The sequence below is a fragment of the Lepisma saccharinum genome, chromosome 17 (assembly GCF_977018435.1).
Source record: "Lepisma saccharinum chromosome 17, izLepSacc3.1, whole genome shotgun sequence".
Taxonomy (NCBI): domain Eukaryota; kingdom Metazoa; phylum Arthropoda; class Insecta; order Zygentoma; family Lepismatidae; genus Lepisma; species Lepisma saccharinum.
This window is the reverse complement of record NC_139245.1, coordinates 12776661-12786097: the sequence shown is the minus strand read 5'-3', so window position 1 is coordinate 12786097 and position 9437 is coordinate 12776661. Positions and strand designations below refer to the sequence as shown.

The following is a 9437-nucleotide window of genomic DNA, read 5'->3' as shown; positions in this document are numbered from 1 at the left end:
AATATTACCTGAGTATTTCATTCAATTCCAAACAGAGCCAAATTTCAAAGATATTTCTACAAGGAAAAATATGCAAAATTTGGAGGAAAAATATACCCTGCATCCTCCGAATCGAAAATACTTGGCAATGTTCTACAGAATCCAAGTGTAGTTTCGAATTTCAGGTAAATCATGTAGATATCTTATATTCCCCAAAGGGATCAAAGAATATCCAAAGCTATTTTGGAGAAATTCAGAAACGTAATAAAAATTATACAAAGGAAAATAGGTTTATGTTAACAAGAGTTGAGAATGTAATAAGAATCTTGGTCTTATATTTCCACAAATATCACAGAACCATTTATTGCTTGTAAACGTTGTTCACAAATTACATTGGCTGTTCATGTGTGACAAAACACCATGACGGAACAATGGCTTTCTCAGTGAAGACATTCCTGAGTAAGGTCAACCAGGCATCCTCTATTTCAGGATATGTTCTACATTTTAATCATATGTTCAGAAAGAAATTTTCTGGAAACCATATTGTCCTTTATTTTCAGTATCGTCCAGTTGCATTTAAGAATTTATGTTTTCTGGCGTAAGATTTTTTTAAAATGTAAAATATATTTTTAGCAACACTGAAATTTGGAAAGAATTAGATAGAAGTATTCTTGAAGTCCCATGCAATTCTATTATTGGTTAAGTAATCTTATTATTAACTTTCAAGAAATCATTGAATATTACCTACTGGAAACTTGTCTTCCATTGTTCTTATTTGCCACCATATCCTGATAATGTATTTGATATTATATTATATAAATTTACAAAAGAGTGACTTTACTTCTAGATATGATTGTCTGATCACCCAGTGAAGAAAAGTGAAAGAGGGAACCACAATGCACCAGATATAATTCACGTTGTGCCAAATATGATCAATCTAAAATACCCCAGCTTCCATCTTCTTGCTGTCAGCGTTCATGTTTTCAATTGCGAATGGTGCCACCTCTTCCGAATTCCTCTACCAGAGTCTCCCCCATCTTTCCGTATCGGGCTTCGAACAGGGACCGTAACCTTTGGCCCTCATCCGGATCGAACGTCCAGCGCTGCAACCTGTGGACGAGTGGCCTCCCCACCACGTGGTCCTGAATCAGCTGCAGAACGGTTGGAGATGACGACACTAGCTCCACTGCAGCTAGGAAAAGCACCATGACCTGAAAACAAAAGAAGCTATTTTACACTTTTCGTAGTATAATCACAGACAAGTGGTACCACATATATAGGGTAGCTCGGAAACTACATGCAATAGAACAATGCTGTTGATTGCAAAATGAGCTACAACTCTCCACGTTTATATGCCATACACCTCAATGTGCGCCCCCCACTTCTGCCCATACACGCCCCAGCATATCACCTGGAACAGGAGTGCGGTAAACAATCTTTGACATACCCCCAGAAGAAGAAGAAATCCAAGGGTGTGTGTGATATCCTGTATATCCAGGAATTCCTTTTGGGGGGTAAACAACATCTTTTAAGGGGTATATAGGCTATAGAACCTCACAATTGTATTGTATGTTTAAGGATAGTGGTGGCGATTGGGTTCCAAAAAGGGGGGGGGGGGGCAGTGCAAGGAAAGTTTACTTTCTTTTGGTAGACAAGGCTTAGCATTAAGAGGCCATAGTGTGGAGGCAAAAAGATGGGGAGCAACTATCCCCTAAATCGTCGCCACTGTTTAAAAGGCTGTCATTTTAATCAGAACGTGAAATTGGGACTTTTTTTTTTACCTCTCGACTCCTCTGTTTCCATGCATTAACATTGTGTGCCGGAACCATCTCAGTATGCGTGTATGTCCATTTCTTCTCATCAGGCATCAAGACATCTATGGTGTCTTTGAGTGTTTTTACGAAGCTGTTACACACGCACGGGATGGACAATCCACTCGACAACGCGAGATTCAAACTGGACGCAGACAGTTCTCGGATATTTCTCTCCGATTCGAGCCTGAACACCACTAATGTGTCTTGTCCTCCCATGTTTGCAGTTCTTATAAAGAAAACCAACAAATTGTTCATATTCAGGCGTAAGGACTCGCAAGTGTTCAAAATTGTCTGTGACAGCTTCCGCAGTCTTGACATATATCGGCACGAAACAAAGGAAGTCTTCTCGAATACAGCTGGATTGCGAAACAATTAATGCACAGTGAAAACCCTTCCGTTCCCAACACATCTAATGTTTCGTCTCCCAATATGATCAAATTCTTACTTATTTATCTCCATGACGTGCCCAAGGAAGGTTTGGTGGGGTCATAACCACATTTGACCAAGTATTAGGGTGACCATACGTCCCATTTTGACCGGGACAGTTCCGTTTCAAAGGCGTGTCCCGGTCGTCCCGTCGTTATTATTTTTTAAAAAAAACACTTTTTGTCCCGTATTATAGAAGTTAGTTTGAAACCAAATCTAAATTTGAGAGACATTTATTTCATGCTACGAAAAATGTTGATGAAACTTTTAAACTAGCATCATGGCAAAACAGCTGGACTGCGTTTCAAGCACTTCACGGCAATCAAAATGTTCCATTGTCGTCGAGAATGTTCGAGCAGACAGCAGGTTATTGCATAAGTTAGCTCGCATCTCGGATTGTATTGTTTTGTGCGTCTTCTGTTATATTTAGAGCAGTGAATAAGCATGGGCCAAGAAGCGTACATGTCCTTTCAATACGGACCTGCAACACGAATTTAAATTACTAATCAAGGTACTCGTTATAGATATTCGTCTTGATACAAACTAGGGTGACCAGACGTCCTGATTTTCGCAGGACAGTCCTTTTGTGAGGGTTATGTCCTGCGGTCTGCGATGCTACTAAAAAAAATCAACAACCAAATTTGTCCTTTTTTTCAACAGCGCCCTGCGAAATGTCCTGCAAAACATCCAGACGAATTGCTTACCTCCGTGAAACTGTTAGCTAACTAACTAACTAACTCTCTAGCCTTCTTAAACCCGAAGGTTCATGGCTGCAGCAACACAGGCCTTCCATCTGTCCCTATCCTGAGCAAGATCTATATACTCTTTTCCATCACTACCGATTTCCTTTAGGTCCATCTCAACGTTGTCCCTCCCATCTTCGTCTTGGCCTTCCGACAGGTCTCTTACCATCAGGTTTCCCAACAAGAATCCTGTAAACTCCTCTTTCCTCTCCCATTCGTGCCACATGGCCTGCCCACCTAAGTCTTCTTGATTTAATCATTCTAATAATATCTGGACATGAATATAAATTATGTAGTTCTAAATTATGTAACCTTCTCCACTCACCTGTCTCCTCATCCCTTTTAGGTCCAAATATTTTCCTAAGGATCTTATTTTCAAATACTCTCAATGTATGTTCCTCTTTCAATGTAAGGGACAAAGTTTCACATCCATATAATAATAAAGGCAAAATTACTGTTTTGTATATTTTAACTTTTAGTTTCTTAGATATTAAACGAGAAGACAAAAGTTTATGAAGAGAGAAGTAACATGCCTTTCCTGAATTAGCCTGATTTTTATTTCCTCTTTAATATCATTTCCATTTGTTAATATTACTCCTAAGTATTTGAATTTGGAAACTGGTTCAAACGAGTTGTTATCAATAATTAGATTTTGATTATTACCTAACACTTGGTTTCGGCCTGTAAGCATATATTTAGTTTTCTCTTTGTTAACTTCCAAACCTCTCTTTTAGCAGTTTTGAAAAATATTTTAGCATTATTCTTAATTGTATTTATATCATCCCCTAATAAGTCTACATCATCTGCATATGCTAGCAACTGAGTCACACCATTTAATTTTAGTCCTTCGTTAGTTTCTTTTACCTTCCTAACAGCATATTCTAAGGCAAAATTAAAGAGCAATGGAGATAATGCATCTCCTTGTTTTAACCCATCATGAATTGTAAATTTATCAGACACATTAATACCCACACGAATTTTACTTTCTGTTTCACTGGTGCATACTTTTATCATGTTAACAAGCTTCTTAGGTATTCCAAACTCGACTAATATATTATATAATTTATCTCTTTTGACCGAATCATATGCTTTTTTTAAATCAATGAATAGCTGATGGACACTTTGATTATATTCCCACTTTTTCTCAAGTGTCTGTCTGATCTGAAAAATTTGATCTGTAGTTGATCTGTTACGTTTAAATCCACATTGATAATCACCTATAATTTCATTAGAGTATGGGGTTAGTCTAGTTAAAAGAATGTTAGATAATATTTTATATGTTGTTGAGAGTAGAGAAATTCCACGGTAATTATTGCTTCATTTTATCACCTTTTTTAAACACAGGAACAATTATGGATTCTTTCCACTGTTGAGGGATTTCTTCTTTATTCCATATTAAACAAATTAATTTATGAATTTGACATATTAATGAATTTCCACCATATTTAATTAACTCAGCTGGTATTAAATCAATGCCAGGTGCTTTGTTATTCTTTAGCCTTTTAATAGCATCTTTAACTTCAGTCAAGTTAGATTCTGGAACTAAAGGTTCTGCTGTGTGTATTGGATTTACTTCTGATTTATCTCCCACATGAACATTTATAAGGTCATTAAAGTAGTTCTTCCATCTATTTAGAATATCGCTTGGGTCAGCTAGAAAATCACCGTCTTTATCTTTTATCAAGTTTACTTTAGGTTGCCACCCCTTTCTAAATTCATTTACACCTTTATATAAATCTCTGATATTTTTGTTTTTGCTGTTTGTTTCAATTTCATTCATTTTGATTTTCAAGTAATCTATTTTTTTACTTCTAAACGTGCGGTTAACTTCTCGCTTTATTCTATTATAATTGCTTAGATTTGTATCATCAGAGTTATTTAACCACCTAAGTCTAGCCTGATTTCTTATTTCTATTAGATTATGACATTCATTATCAAACCATGGCTTACTTTTTCTTGGTTTATGGTATCCTATACTTTCTTTAGCTGCTGATTCTATTGCATTACGTATGTGTTCCCAATTCTTATTTACGTCTGTTTCATTTATATTTTCATCATCATTTAAATCCTGTAAAACATCAAATCTATTGGACAGTATAATTTGGTAATCTTTCTTAATTCTTTCATCAGCAAATTTTCCTGTATTAAATTGTATAACTTTTAGATTTTGTTGCTTATGATTTATCACTGCGAGTCTTTCTCTTAATTTAGCAATTACTAAATAATGATCACTGGCACAGTCAGCATCTCTATGCGAACGAACGTCAATTATACTAGAATTATACTAGTCTTATACTAAAGGCACTCAACTGTTAGTGCCTTTTAAATTAATAGTATTGTTAGTTTGTGTAGAAATACTTGTAGATCTAAAAATTTTCACGCTCGCGACCTTGGTCTTACTGTAAAGCTTATATTTATTGCTTAGATGCAGATATTGCAAACTGTTCATGATATGATATGCAAGGTACTGAGTGATGACTAAAAGTATACGCAGGGGCACTTTGAAAATTGAAAATAGCCCAATTCTGGGTATTTGCATGTTTGATGCATTAATGAGATGATTACTACAGCTGCGGCAAGAGACAAATATTTTCTTACTTTTGATTAATATTTTAAATTATTTCACAATGTATGAATGCTTTATGGTAAGAAAGTAAGGGAAAATAACCGTAAGAACGAGAGAGACAGGAAGGTTAATCTGTAAAATTAAAAAGATAAGCAAAAGGAGGAAAGAAAAGGGAGAAATTAGAAGGGAAATATATAAGAAGGAAAGACCTCGATGGTGGAGTGGTTGAACGCTAGGACGCCAGAGATCCTGGGGTCGAATCCCGGCCTGAGCATGGATCTTCTTTCTGAGTGTCCATTCATGTAAGCAAGTGTAACTTACTCATTATTTATCTTTATCATACTCATTGTTGCAATTAGCCAAAAGTCACAGAAAAGCAACGTTAAGTAACAAAAATCAAATCAAATGAAGAAAAAGAAAACAGATTAAAGAGAATTGTGTAATATTTCAGGAGACATGTAAGCAGCATGACTTTTCCTTTGCCAAAGGGAAGAGGGGTGCACTTGACCGTGTGCTCTTTTAGTTATAGCTGCAATCCCCCCCCCCCCCGTACGCATCCATGGATGCCCTGCTTTTTCTTTCAGAAAGTCTGGTCACCCTAATACACACTCAAAAAGCAAATCTCGAGTATTATGTCACAAATATGAAGGGGAGGGGGGAGTTTTATGAACAGTTGGTGAAGAATAAACTTGTCCTCAAGAAGATTGCTTCTTCTGATAATCGTACTTCTCGCATTCCTCATCTTCAGCGTAGAAACATCAACGGTTGATCAGAAAGGACCAGAAACCCTATGTGTCATACCCCGATTATTATAATTAATAGCTTTTGACAACGCGAGGGAGATCATATTTCATTTATTGTTTATGATGTATCATTTTTGTAAACCATGCTTTAATAAATAATAATAATAAACAATAATTTTATGATTAGGCCTAACCGATTTTTTCAGGAGATCCTTTGGATGTCCCGCTTTTTATTCAAATATTATGGTCACCCAACAAAGTATTCCTTAAAAAGAAGAACGTCAAAGACAGGAAAAGATGGCAAAATGAGGACTGACCACCAAAAATACTATGCATAACCCCTCTTCCTTCAGAAAATACTAGGCACGCCACTCTATCTCGGACACATCATTTAAAATCCACTCACCAGAAGTTTTTATCATTTCGTATTGGAGACTGAAGTAAGATGCAGGTTTGGATATTATCCTTTAGGGTGTTGTCGCCTGCCTTCGCATCTAACCTTAACAAAACCCTAATTTTTCAGTTTAAACTACATAAAATTAGGTTCTTGTCTTCTTGAATAATGTGAGGAAAATTTAAGGAGAGAAATAATTCCACCAGGTGTCGAACCCAGGATCCTCTCATTACAAGACGACGACATAACCACTACTACATTGGATGCCAAAACCTTCCTCGTGATTACAAGGCAACACAGCCACTACATTATCGTTGACACCTTAGAGGAATTTATTAACAAGAATGCATGATACACATGAATACTTCGCTTATATCAAAATCGGTTAGTATATGCGGGTCTCTCAGACATCCAAAAAAGTAATTTTTAAAATTTGTTTGAATAGCTATTTTTCCATGTTCATTATCTATTATTTAGATATTCGAAACCGGGAACGTGACTTGACGTCTCGGTATACGAGCGTCTGGAGGGAGGGAGGGAGTGGGTGGAGGCAGTGGCGTGCTCAGGATTTTCGAAAGGGAGGGGTTACTTACACATCTTCTGGTAGTCAACCTTATTTTGCCATCTTTTCCTATCTTTGATGTTTTTTTTAGGTAAACTGGTCCAAAAAAGGGGGGGGGGTTATATCCCCACAAACCCCCCTTGGGCACGCCACTGGGTGGAGGTTTGAAGCGGTGGAAATTGGCATCGTTTATTTGAAATTAGATAACAGCAAAGCTTATTATTTTGTTAGTCGATACCAGAAATAAAGTTCAACTAGTTAGTATTTCAACAGAAGAATCGAAGTAAAAAGTAACTTAGATCAAAAAATTAAGTGCAAAATTCAGGAAGTTTATATTTTGTCAGTTAATCCAACGGAATAAATAGTTCCAAGAGTTTCCGAAATTCCAAAAATGAGATTTTTATGCGAGAGGTCACACAATGTAAACTGTGACGTCTAAAATTCCTCCCTAACTTTGAAAGATCAAGAAAAGCAGTTCGGCTGCATAATCACTTATCTCGTGGATCGATTAGAAGAGTCTTCCAAGGATATAATTACAGTAAACCCTCGTTAACATAAACTCGCTTAAGACGAACACTCGATTAACATGAACAAAATGTTGGTCCCGGCAGGGATGTATTATATCTTATAGAAAGTATTATCGGTTAACGCGAATTTCGGTTACCACGATTTACGAACTGTTTTTTAGTCCGTTGCGTCATTAGATCTCATTTAACACGAATTTTCAAAGTTTTTCATAATTTTTTCTGTTGTTCCTCTGTCGTTCCTCTGCTAGGTATGTAAGAAATCGCTCAACAATCTCTATCATCTTGTCAACAATCAACTTGTACAGTATTGTAACCAACAGATTCAGATCACAACGTGTTCAAATGTGTTTTTCTATTCTTTAAAACGTAGCCAGTACGAGCAACATCAAGTTGCAAGCAGTAAGGCGGGAGTCATGGCCAAGAGGAAGCAGACAGGCATAGATCTGCAAACAAAACTGAAAATCCTAGAGGAAGTAGACCGTGGTGCATTGAACAAAACGACAATTACTGAACAGTATGGAATTGCCAAATCTACAATACTTAAATACGTAACACGTATTGTAAATGGTTAATGTGTAGAAAGAACTGTATTGCAACAATAAAATTTGAGTCCCCGGTTAGCACGAATTTCTTTAACACGAACTCTTGAATTTTCGGTCCCTTGGGATACGTGTTAACGAGTGTTTACTGTATTACTTATACTAGCCAATTTTATGTAAACGGGTTGACACCACCCCCCTACAAAAATTTCTGGTGGCACTCATGCCTCGATACCATCCCTAGACGTAACCACAACGGTACTTACCCCTATAGTCTTCATAGCCGGAAATACCACCCCTAAAGTGCTTTGTGCAGTACAAAGGGTTGAGTACCAACTACCGGAGGGTAAAGGGGTGGGAAAGTAGCCGAGGAAACACGTGAAAGCTGCGACGCCTGCCCAAACAGATACTATTTGTTTCCAACTCTCAGAAGCACTTCTATACCTAAACGCGTGTTTTACTGTTGTCCACAACACTCCAGGAAGCTGCCGTGGGAAGAACTTTCTCCACTTTCTCCAAAACCGGACAGGAAACACGACGGCTTCTGGCGAGATATGATTGCTATGATTTCAGCATTTTTTCTTCTTTCTGTAAGTCGGTTCTTCGTTCCTACTTCCCTTTGAGAACAATATGGTACTTATCGTATTAATCTGCTCAAGGGTGCCGCTAAGGTGGGGGGTTCTAGACATATTTATTTATATATTTTAGGGAGGAAGAATTCCTTGTGGTGGAAATTTGATTAATAAAATGGTATAATGCTGGTGAAAGGTTGACTGTCATTCAGAGGCACAACCACGAATTTTTGTCGGGGGGGGGGGGGGGGCAAGTACCAGGATAAACGTAACAACAATAATAATAACGGCATTATTATTATTATTAATAGTGGTAGTAGTATCAAAAACGTTATTATCCTCATAAATTACGCAAATAGGGGGTACAAGTCGGTACTAAAGCATTTGTTTGGAACAAACTATTTGAAATATTTTTTCAACACCGTCAATTTCACATTAGCTAATAATGGAAAACAACCACACAAACTGTATTTTTGAATGGCAGAAAATGAATGATAAATGCATTCTGAAGATAATTATTTTTGTGCATATAACATGTATAACTTTCATTTACAACATAATGTTTTACACAT

At 37.0% G+C, this 9437-nt stretch overlaps 1 protein-coding gene across 1 annotated transcript; it reads right to left on the bottom strand.

Moving 5' to 3' along the window:
- Positions 1-369: 369 nt before the first annotated feature.
- LOC146001186 (uncharacterized) lies at positions 370-8749 on the bottom strand. Its single transcript, XM_083138481.1, has 2 exons — positions 8560-8749; positions 370-1190 (listed from the first exon to the last, which is right to left on the bottom strand). Exons 1-2 carry the CDS (start codon positions 8572-8574, stop codon positions 963-965), a joined length of 243 nt encoding a protein of 80 aa, XP_082994607.1. The 5' UTR covers positions 8575-8749; the 3' UTR covers positions 370-962.
- Positions 8750-9437: the final 688 nt, after the last annotated feature.